A 12267-nucleotide genomic window follows, 5' to 3' on the forward strand; every position below is an offset into this window, starting at 1 on the left:
CAGCAACCCCAGAGCAACGTATCAACTCTGTGGTACTACACTGACAATGGTAGAGAATGAAAAGGACCTGGGGGTAATTGTGCAGGCAGATATGAAGTTCTCTGAGCAGTGCAGACGGGCTGCAAAAGTAGCTCATGGTGTCTTGTCAATGATATACAGGAATTTTTCTAGCAGGGATAAGGAGGTGATTATTCCCTTGTATAAGGCAATGGTCAGGACACACCTTGAGTACTTTATACAGGTCTGGAGGCCTCATTTCAAGAAGGATGTAGAGCTGCTGGAACAAGTACAGAGAAGGGCAACAAGATTAGTGAATGGAACAAAGGGGTACTTTTACGAAGAAAGGCTTAAGTTTTGCAAATTACAGTGTCTGGAGACTAGGCACCAGCGAAGTGATCTGATAGAGGTGTATAAAGTCTTGAATGGTTTGAGCATGCTCAATGCTGATGGGATTCTTCCTCTTGCTCAGAATAATCACCTGAGAGGGCATAAATTCAAATTGAGGAAAGACAGATGTAGGATAGACGTGCAGAAATTTGCCTTTATCCAGTGGGTTGATGGAACAGAATCATGGAAGTTGATAGCCTGAATAAATTTAAGGCTCAGCTGGACAGGTATTTCGAACGAACGGAGGAGTGAAGTGGAAGTGATGCTGCATAAGCTTGCTTTCTTGCATCATATGCCTCTGCTAATGTTAGTATTAGAATGGTTAAATGATGCAAGGAAAAGGAATTTGTCTGTATCTTCCAAAAAATAAAATGATTTATGGATACTCATGTACTTACCTCATTGCCAAAGGTTATCTAATTCTCCTTTTACCTCAGGGCTCACATCTGATAAGTATGGACTTGGCAAACCCAGGGCCCTGAGCTGAATATCATCATTCTTCTCTTTCTTGCTTTCTTGGTGATTCTCTTCTGCCTCTCTCTCACAGGGTATCACAGGAATTTTTTTTTTTTTTTTTTTTGACTGGTGCAGCATAAGCTTCAGGCTTCCTTGCACCATATGGCTAATAATAATAATACCCAATGCTGGCAAGCTGCAGAAAACCCATGGGGAAAAAATCAGCAAGTACATGAACCTAAGACAGGAGATCAAAGAGATGTGGCATATGCTACAATTAATGACCATCCCGATTATCATGTCAACCACAGGTATGGTGCCAAAAACCCTACATAACAGTCTAGCTGCAATAGGTCTCCCAGCAAAACCTACAAGGAACTCCAGAAAGTTGCAATCCTTAACACCTGTAGGATAGTCAGAGAGTTCCTTGACCAACAGTAACACCAGACATAACAACCACCCTGTGTATTTAGTAACAATACCTGTCACGAGGTGGAATCCCCAATCAGGGAAAAAATAATATAAGAATAATAATAACCAAACCTCTACCTTACCCACCACCTTGGTAGGAAATTTATTCCAGTAATCTACATATAGCAAGCTGCCAAAAGATAAACTTTATGATAAACTTCTTGGGAATAATAGAGGGCTAAATATCTGCCGCATGCCAAAGATGTTTAGGTGCCATGCTGTGCTTTCTGCATTATCTAAGTCACTTTTCATTTGGACATTGATTAATGCTGCTCACTAAGTGTTTTCAAATTTTTTGATGAGGATTAAAATGAGAGGGGAAGTTTGTGTTGCAAACCTGCATACAATGTAGGAAGGGAGGAGGAGGAGTATGCTGTTAAGAAATACACAAAATCTCAGGAGTGCATCCAGTTGACATTGGTGGACAGTGCAATTTTGAGTCAGTTTGGTGTGACATAAGCACACTGGGAAAGCAAAATTGAGGGTAGGAGTGTGTTATAGGCCTAATGACTCTGATGAGTACAGCAAACAACTATACAGAGAAATAGAGTGAGCCAGTAAATCAGAATGTCTTTTAATGGGGGGGGGTTAACTTCCCAGATATTGACTGGAACTTGTAGTTCACTTGCACAGTAGTAAGACTTTTTGTATTTATTGGATGATTGTTTTCTACAGAGATGAAGATTTTCAAGAAGCAACCAGATGAAGTAATACTCCTGATCTCATTATCAGTAGTGATTATTCATGCATTAAGAATTTTCAGATAAAGGAACCATTTTGTGGTAGTGATCACAGCTTACTGATATGGGATTTACTTAAAGGTGTAACTATCATCAAGGGCAAAGGGAAGGGTTTTTGCTTTCATAAAGGTGACTACAGAGGTCTCACAGTTTTTAAATTCTCTGCAGTGGGATGAACCAATAATGTTACCAATAGCAAATTCTAAATGGGAAGCATTCAAGGAATTATAGAAGATTAATTCCTAGGCTTTTCATACCAACTAAGAACTACTGTTCAAGGTTTAGGTCTAAATGGATGTCAGATGAACTAATGTGACTTGTGGCAAGGAAGAAAAATAATGCATAAGATGCATATAAATTATGCAACACAGAAGCCAATGGTAGAAGTAGTCTTTAATCAATCACAAAGGATATTAGGAAGCAAAGGCAGATTACAAGAAATCCTTGGCAAAGGATGCAAAGAAAACAGTAAAGATTTCTTTACTTATGTTATTTAGCTTACTAGTAAGTAGATAAACTTGTAATAACTGAGAGTAAAGTGGAGGAGAAATTGTTGAAGATAAACATTAGAAAGGCACTCGGGGTGGATGGAATCTATCCAGTTATATTAAAGGAGGCAGCAAAGGAAGTAAGCAATCCCTTGGCCATAATTATGACAGCTTCCTTGGACTCAGGAGAGGTACCCATGGACTGGAAATGTGCAAATATGACCCCAATCCACAAAGGAGGATCAAAGGGAGACAAGGTAATTACATACCTGTTAGTTTAACTTTTTGTTCCAGGGAAATTATTAGAGACACTGGTTAAAGAAGCACTGCAGGATCATCTAGACAAGACTTCAGTTATAGCTCAGACACAGCATGGGTTTGTTAAGGGGAAGTCTTGTCTGACAAATTTGATTGGATACTATGATGGTCACAAAGGAACTGGATGCAAAGAATAATTTTGATATCATGTATTTGGATCTTAGAAAGGCTTTTGATACTGATGCACATGGAAGACTGCTGCACAAATTGGAGCAGCGTGGCATTGGAGGCAAATTGATGCTATGGATAAAGGGATGGTTGAGTAGGAGAAGACAGAGAGTGATATTAAATGGACACTGTTCTTCGTGAACTAATTTTATCAGTGGAGTCCCCCAGGGTTCGGTGTTTGGTCCATTGTTTTCTGTATTCATTATTGATATTGATGATGGTATATCAGGCTTAAAGTTCAAGTTTGCAGATGATACGAAGGTCGGCAGGGTTGTTAATGACACTAATGACAGTATGCTGCTGCAACAGGATCTAGAAAAGTTGAGTAGATGGGCAGAGAGGTGGCAACTGAAGTTTAACATCAACAAATGTAAAGTACTGCATATGGGAAGCAATAACCCCAGTGTAACATATCAACTGTGTGGTACTACACTGACAGAGGTAGAGAGTGAAAAGGATCTGGGGATAATTGTGCAGGCAGATATAAAGTTTTCTGAGCAGATATGAAGTTTTCTAAGAAGGATGTAGAGCTGTTGGAAGGAGTACAGAGAAGGGCAACAAGATTAGTGAATGGATCAAAGGGTTGCTCTTACGAAGAAAGGCTTAAGTTTTGCAAATTACAGTGTCTGGAGACTAGGCACCCACGAGGTGATCTTATTGAGGTGTATAAAGCCTTGAATGGTTTGAGCATGCTCAGTGCTGATGGGATTCTTCCTCTTGCTCAGAATAATCGCCTGAGAATTCATAAATTAGGTGGAAGAGAAATTATCATGGAAGTTAAACATAAGAAAGGTACCTTGGGGATGGAAGGGTTCTATCCACTTATCCTTCGTTTCATCCAGCAAAGGATAACTGGATAAACGGGATGCAGCGAAGGAGGTAAGGAAACCCTTAGGCATAATTATGAGAGCATCCTTGAATTCTTTCATAATTTGCAGGGGAGGTCCCAGCATATTGGATATGTGCGAATGTATCCCCAATTAACAAAGGGGATCAAAGGGTGATCAAGTGATTACAGACCTGTTTGTTTATTTTCTATTCCAGAGGAACAGAAGAGACCGGTTAGTGGTAGGAAAAATATTAGAAGCAGTGATTAAGAGTGCAATTCAGGGACATTTAGATAGATACGACATTCTCAATAATACACTATAGCTTTGTTAAGGGAAAAATCATCTTTAATTAACTTAGTAAGCTATTTTGACACAGTTACTCATGAGCAGGATGTAGGAACAATTTTGACATAGTTCATTTCGGTTTTAGTAAGGCATTTGACTCGGTCCCTCATGAGAGGTTACTGTATAAGCTTGAACAGGTTGGGATTATTGGTAAGTTTCTAAGTTGGATTGCTGAGTGGCTGCAGGACAGAAGGCAGAGAGAGGTTGTGATTAATGGATATTCTTTAGATTATTGTAATGTCAGGAGTGGGATCACATGATTGGTCCTTGGACCACTGTTGTTTCTCATTTTCATATATGACATTGATGAAGGGATAGAATGCATGATGTCAAAATTTGTAGATGACATAAAGATTGACAGAGTCATTAATGATCAGTGCCAAGCAGTACTCCTTCTGGATGACTTGAACAGACTCCAAAGATGGTCAGAGAATTGGTAGGTGTGTTTTAATGCTGCTACATGCAAAGTCTTATACTTGGGGAATAGCAACCCACAAATAAATTATGCACTTACTGGGGTTGAATTAAAAACAGTGGAGGAGGAAAGGGATCTGGGAGTTACTGTATGTTTAGATATGAAGTTTCTGAATAGTGTAAACAGGCAGTCAGAAAGCCCATGGTTTCCTATCAGTGATTTAGCAAAAGCAGTCCTGTAGAGATAAGGAGGTCATAATCCCACTGTATGAGCCAATTGTAATACCACATTTGGATACTGTGCTCAAGACCTCATCTGAAAAAAGACATTGAGCTCGTTGAAAGAGTCCAAAGATGGACAACTCAAATGATAAGATCGGCAGGACAATCTTATGAGGAAAGATGCCGATTATGTGGGCTACAGAGCTTGGCAACCAGGCACCTCAGAGGTGATCTGATTGAGGTTTATTAGACTCTGAGAGGGATTACTAAAATGAATGAAAGTGGAATTCTCACTGTTCTGAACAATTCCATAACTAGTGGTCATAAATTCAAATTACAGGGCTTTTAGATTGGACTGTAGGAAGTTTTATCCACTGAGTCAGTGATAGTTGGAACAAGTTGCCCTCGCAGGTAGTCGAGGTTGACAGTTTGAATAAATTCAAAGATCCTGGATACTTACCTTTGTGAGGAGGGATGCATTAGCATTAGTAGAGGCATATGATGCAAGAAAGCAAGCTTATACAGCATCAGCCAAAAAAAACCCAAAAAAACTCTTCCCATTTCACCCACCCATTCACTCGAAAAGTAGGTAGTTTCATGCATGTCACAGAAGTTTCATGCATGTCACTTCCATCTGTCACAGAAGTTGCCAACTTCTGTGACAGATGGAAGCTTGTTCCAGCAACCAATCACCTGCTGGCTAAAGGCAAATTTCACTGTCTTTCCTCAATTTGAACTTATGTCCACTTAGGTGCATAATATGAGCAAGAGAAGAATTGCATCAGTATTGAAATTGCTCAAGCAGTTAAAGGCCTTATACACCTCAATCAGATCACCTTGATCACCAGTGCCTAGTCTCCAGACACTGCATTTTGCAGAACATAAGCCTTACTTGGTGAGGGAAACCTTTTGTTCCCCTTACCAATCTCATTGCCATCCTCTCTACTTCTTTCAGCAGCACTACATCCTTCCAAAAATGAGGCCTTCCAGACCTGCATACAGTACTCAAGTTGTGGCCTGACTGACAGATGCCTTATACAGGGGGATAATCACCTCTTTATCCCTGCTAGCAAAATTCCTGTATATCATTGACAAGAACCCATGAGGTACTCTTGCAGCTTGGCTGCGCTGCTCAGAAAACTTCATATCTGACTGCACAATTACCTCCAGATCTTTTTCATTCTCCACTTTCCTTAGTGTAGTACCGCACAGTTGGTACATTACTCTGGGGTTTACTGCTACCTATATGCAGTATTTTTCTCACTTTTATCACAAATATAATTTGTGTTTCCTTATTTTTTACTTGGCATTTTTTTTTTTTTTTTTTTTGCCAATGCAGCAAAAGCCTGTACTTCCTTGCACTGTATTGTGAATGTTATTACTATGATGTGGTCACAAAAAAGTGGATTTAAAAAGTATTTTTATCTCATATACTTGGATTTTAGGAAAGTTTTGATACTTTCCTAAAATCCACAGCAGCAATTTGATACAAATGTGCTGCTGTGGGAGCAGACAAGAGTGGTAATCAATGGACTATTGTTATTATTGGAGTTATCCAAGGTTTGGTTGGGCCTATTGTTGTTTACTATATTTATCAATGATATTGACAAATGTCCAAGTGTGGCAGGATGGTTAATGGCAGCAATGATGGTATACTTCTTTAACAGGACAGAATGTAGAAAAGCTAGGCATATGGGTTCAGATATGGCTATTGAAGTTTAAAATTGACAGATGCAAAATACTGCATGTGGTAGCAGTAACCCCAAAGTAATGTACAAACTGTGTTACTACACTCAGGTTAGTGGAAAATTCTGCAGTCAGACATGAATTTCTTTGAGCAGTGCAGACAGATTGCCGGGACAGCTCATGGTTTTGTCAATTGTATAAGGGAATTTTTCTAGCAGGGATAAGGAGGTGATTATCCTATTGTATAAGGCAATGGTCAGGCCACATCTTGAGTATTGTATACAGGTCTGGAGGCCTCATTTTAGGAAGAATGTGGAGAAGGGCAATGAGATTGGTGAGCAGAACAAAGGGATGCTTTTATGAAGTAAGCTTCAGTTCTGCAAATTGCAGCATCTGGAGACTAGGCACCTGCAAGGTGATCTGATTGAGGCGTTTAAGGCTCTGAATGGATTGATCAAGCTCACTGCTGAGGGGATTTTTCCTCTTGCTTAGACACTAATTTAAATTGAGGAAGGACAGATGTGTGTGGAAGAATTGCAAAATAGATGTGTGGAAGTTTTCTTTTAGCCAATGGGTGGTTGTTTGTTGGAACAAACTTCCATCTGTTGTTTGTGGAAGTTGATAGTTTAAATACATTCAAGGAAGAACTAGACAAACTATTGGAGGGAATGAATAGGTGATTTTTAATTTTTTTTTTTTTTTGCTGATTTTGTATAAGCTTGCTTTCTTGCATCATTTGCCACTGCTGATGCTGATGCTAATACTGTGTTTTGTAACTGTGATCACTGGCTAAAGTGACTTCTTTAACATCTGGGACTTTCTTCAATGGCAAATTCCATCCACTCCATCACCTTCAGTCCCATCATTCATCAAAAACCTGGTCAAGCTAGCCACCTGCTTCCATCTTCTTATCTCTAGTTCCATTGAGCTTTTACATTTTTATTTTATTTTTTTTCTTTGTTAAAGCCACACTCACTGATTTCATATGCTATTATTATCACTTAATTTACGTAAACCCCTCCAGCATGGCTGTACCATTCACTGCTATAGGCATATTGTAAGCCTTATGATAAGTCATTGCCCATCAAAATGTCATTTCTCAAGAAAGATAGAGCAATATCGGGATAACAAAATAAAGTGAAATTACTCATTTAAGGAATGCTGTTAGGGAATTTTGTATTGTAGTAGCTAGCATTTGATTAATGTAGGATATCAAAATATTAGCATTAGCATTAGTACAAGAAAGCAAGCTTATGATGCATCAGCCAAAAAAAAAAAAAAAAAGTAACATAAATAAATAAAAATAACCACTTTCACTTCACCCCTCTGTTCGTTCGAAATACCTGTCCAGCTGAGCCTTAAACTTATTTAGGCTATCAACTTCCACGACAAGGGATGGAAGTCTGTTCCACCTACCAACCACCCGCTGGCTAAAGGCAAATTTCCGCACATCTATCCTACATCTGTCTTTCCTCAATTTGAATTTATGCCCTCTCAGGTGATTATTCTGAGCAAGAGGAAGAATCCCATCAGCATTGAGCATGCTCAAACCATTCAAGGTTTGAGACCTATATATTATAGGTCAATTGATTTTAATTATTCAAATTTGATTTATTAAATATATTAGGGTGACTTTGAGAATAAAAAAAGTATATGAATTTACTGGTATACTTTGATGTCATTGTTTCTGGTTAATAATCATCACCCTTTCCTTCCAGAACATTCTCGTACTCCAATGCTGTTCTGGACTTTGGGCAGTAGTGTAGCCCGTTATTGAATGAGTGCAGGGCAATACTTAAATTCCCATCACGTAAGGATTTTAAGATGTTTCACTTTATAATTATTACACCAACAGTACTTTGTAAACCTTTCAAAATTACAATGTAGTAAAAATTTACAATATTACAAATGAAAAAAATTGTTTATTTTATTGTAGAAACTAAAATATGTATTGAAATAAGTATATAATTATGTAATTGCCATTATAATAATATTTGTCATTTTTTTTTAAAAGAATATTTCAAAGCAGTTCGAAGGAATTAGCTAATGGTTATTGGACGTGGTTTCCTAGAGCAAAATGACTGAAGTTCTTAAGTCAAATTTTGACTCATTATTACCAGAGATTGAGTTTTTGATTAAGAATGCAGCATTTCTGGGTATGTACTTAAATTGTTTTGTTATTTATACTAGTTTGGACATTAATTGATAATCATATCAAAAATTTCAGTTATGAAAAAATCACTGATAAATCTCTTACACACACTTGTATATGCATGCACACACACAACAACACAAAAAGGGGCTTTAAATTTAAAAATATGGTATATTACCAGATCCCTTATCTAGAAAGCTTGAGACCAGAGGCTTGCTGGATTTGGATCTTTAGAATAAGAAATTAGAACACATGCAAAATAAATAATTAAAAATCTTATATTAAAATTTATTGTATCTAAAAAGTGTTAGTAAATACAAATTTTAATATCACCATAACCAAATCAGCCAACAAAACAGAATATAACAATTATATAGTTTATTTAAAAAATAAAAATAAATATGGTACACATAAAATCCTAAAAAATTAAGCAAAGGAGAGCGTTAAAAAGTATATAATAAAAGATACTATAAGTTCAGTATGGGGTTTTGAAGTTTTGCCCTCTCAGAATCTGTAATTTTTACAATGAACATTTTGAGCATTTCACTACATATGAATATGTGCAGCACAACCTCGATATAATTTGAGGTGTTGGTCAAAACATCAACGGAGGATATTGTTGGGATATCAGAGACGTGTCACACAGATATAAGGAATGCAGAAATGGAATTTGGGGAGTACAATGTGTACAGAAAGAACAGACAGGACAGGAAGGGAGGAGAGGTTATGCTATTAGTTAAGAAACACAAAATCCAAGGAAGTACAGTCAGTCGATATGGGTGGACAAAGTAGTGTTGAGTCAGTTTGGTGTGACATAAGCACTGGAAAAGTAAAATTGAGAGTAGAAGTGTGTTATGGGCCTAATGACTCTGATGAGTATAAAAAACAACTGTACAGAGAAATAGAGCTGGCCAGTAAATCAGATGTCTTATAATGGTGGATTTTAATTTCCCAGATATTGACTGGAATTTGTAGGTTGGTCACTCGCAGAAAAAATGCTTTTGTGAATTCATTGGACGATTGTTTTCTACAGCAGTATGTTCGGGAGGCAACTAGAGAGAGTAATACTCTTGATCTGATTATCAGTAGTGATTTTTCATGCTTTAAGAATCTGCAGATAAAGGAACCACTAGGTGGCAGTGATCATAGCGTGCTGAAATGGGATTTATTCAAAGAGGTAATTACCATCAGGGGTAAAGGTGACTACTGTCGTCTGAGACAGTATTTACATTCTATATGGTGGGACCAACTGATGATGTTACCAACAGCAAATTCAAAATGGGAAGCATTCAAAGAATTAATGTTCAAAGATACTAGGCTTTCCATACCAACTAAGAAATATTGTTCAAGGTTTAAGCATAAATGGATGTCAGATGAACTAATGAGACATGTAGCAGAAAAGAAAAATGCATGGGATACATATAAATTAACAGGTGTATTATATATATATGATAGATATAAGTTGGTTTGTAACCAAGTCACAAAGGATGTTAGGCAGACAAAGGCAGATTACAAGAAATCTTTGGCAAAGGATGTAAAGAAAAACAAAGAGTTCTTTACTTATGTAAACTCTGGGAGGAAGGGGGTGAATCAGATTGGTTAAATTCATATCAATGGTTCAACTGTTGATGATCCTGCTCAGGTAGCTAACAAACTGAATGAGTAATTTGCATCTACATTCACACATGAGGAGTCTCTCTCTTTATTCAGGGAGGGGAATGCCAGAGGTGAATTAAACTCTGGCAGTGTGCTAGATGATTTTATAATGAGAGCAAAGTGGAGGAGAAATTTTTTTTTTTATGAAAACCCCAAACACGAGAGGTATTAGAACCTATAGTACTTAGTACCATGCTTGGGTTGGAGGTTGAGAAGATGAAAGAAGATATTAGACTTAAACTTCTGTAGACTGTAATTTTCAAGAAATATGTATGAAGGAAGATTGTTCCAGAAAATGGCAGTTGAATGAATAAACGAGGAAGATGAAAAGTTGGTTCTGTTAGTTTGAAGTTGGACAGTAAATGGATGTTGGCTAGTGGCGGCACGTGTTCGGTCTGTTTTGAAAGAGAGAGAGGGAATTATAGAAGCCAATTCAGAAGAACAGTGCCTATGGAAGTATCTGTAGAAAAGGTATGCAGAAGAAACAGTAAGTCTATGAGACAGAGTGGAGAGAGACTCTGTTAGAGAGGAGTCATTAATTAACCTAATTGCCCTCTTCTGAATGGAATCTAGAAGCCTGAGAGAGGTTTTGGGGGCAGATGTGGGAACAATTTTCCATGGTAGGGGAGATTTACGATTTATACAGAGTGAGCAGCTGTTTGGAAGAAAAGTAACGCCGAGAGTGAAAGACCAAGTTTTTTAGATGCAGAGGAAGCAATATTTGTAATGTGCTTGTGCCAAGAGAGATTAGAAGTCAGGGTAATCCCCAAAAGAGATATATCATTTTGCCTAGAAATCAGAGTGTCACCGAAGATAAGCATAGGAGCAGAAGAATCCTTTTTGCAAGATATAAGACAAGACTGAGTTTTAGAAGGGTTGAAATCAACTAAGTTGTCTTTGTTCCACTGGCGAATTACCTGGAGATCGGCATTTAAGGAATTGGTTGCGGATATTCGAGAAGTTGAAACTGATTGAGCAGGGCAAGATTTTTCAAAATGGAAAGTGGAATGCAATGTGCTATCATCGGCAAAACTATGGATAGGATTTCCAGTCAATGGAAGAAGGTCATTAATATACAAGATCCTCTACAGCCAAATCCTCTGCTTGAACCTTTACGATGGTGGGACTGTTAGTAATCCTGGGTATAACCTCCATGCACAAGTACATGGTGGGTGACCACCCAAGTGTGAACCAACGTAAGCAGGGGTCGAGGTGTGGTGCCCAAACCACATGGAGGAACGCCGCCTCTCTATGTTACCAGGCAGTACTTGGTGGTAGATGACTCTCATCAATCGGTGAAATACCACCACTTTGCTTATTGGAGGCTTGAAGTGGTGTAACCCATGTTTAGTCAGTAGAGCTAAGTTCCGGTCAACCCATCCCTATCTCTTCCATTATGCAGTATGATTGATGACTTTTGAGGTTACGATGAACGTCGTGGCGCGATCCAATATTCCTTACATTTCGAGGGTACAGCTCTAAAATGGTTTTCGCAGGCCGGCCGCTAGTTAGTACATCGGACTGAACCTATTGGTAACTCTCTAGAGGGCTTCCAGATCAGCTAGTGTATAATCGTGATACCTCTACTCTGCCAGATAGTGACTGAAGGGAGTCCGAGTAGTGTGTATGTGGGGAGCATTGTCGAGGCCACGTTATGTCAAGGATCTGGGTATATTCTTACCACCTGTACGCCGTATCCAAAAATTTCATTACTTCATACAGCATGTCCCACCCACTTTTTCTTACTATTGAATACACCATGAATTGTCAAACTAATAGAGCAAACTTATCTACAAAAAGATCTAAACCTCCCAATCACTTCCTAATTCATTTCACAAACATACGTGGTCTCAATTCTAATCTCAACGATGTCCATTTCCACTTGCAGTCTGCCAAACCCCATGTACTTTTTCTGACAGAATCTCAGTTATCGG

General features: G+C 38.3%; 1 protein-coding gene across 1 annotated transcript in view; it reads left to right on the plus strand.

Moving 5' to 3' along the window:
* Positions 1–12267, plus strand: part of LOC150076555 (pre-piRNA 3'-exonuclease trimmer-like) — a 202122-nt gene that overhangs the window by 10845 nt on the left and 179010 nt on the right. Inside the window, exons 2-3 of the mRNA XM_090387381.1 lie at positions 8244–8335; positions 8540–8681. Of these exons, the coding sequence (XP_090243507.1) occupies positions 8603–8681 (79 nt within the window). The 5' untranslated portion in view covers positions 8244–8335; positions 8540–8602. The remainder of the gene's footprint in view (positions 1–8243; positions 8336–8539; positions 8682–12267) is intronic.

This window comes from Mastigoproctus giganteus, chromosome 13 (genome assembly GCF_048544385.1).
Source record: "Mastigoproctus giganteus isolate SK-2022 chromosome 13, ASM4854438v1, whole genome shotgun sequence".
Taxonomy (NCBI): domain Eukaryota; kingdom Metazoa; phylum Arthropoda; class Arachnida; order Uropygi; family Thelyphonidae; genus Mastigoproctus; species Mastigoproctus giganteus.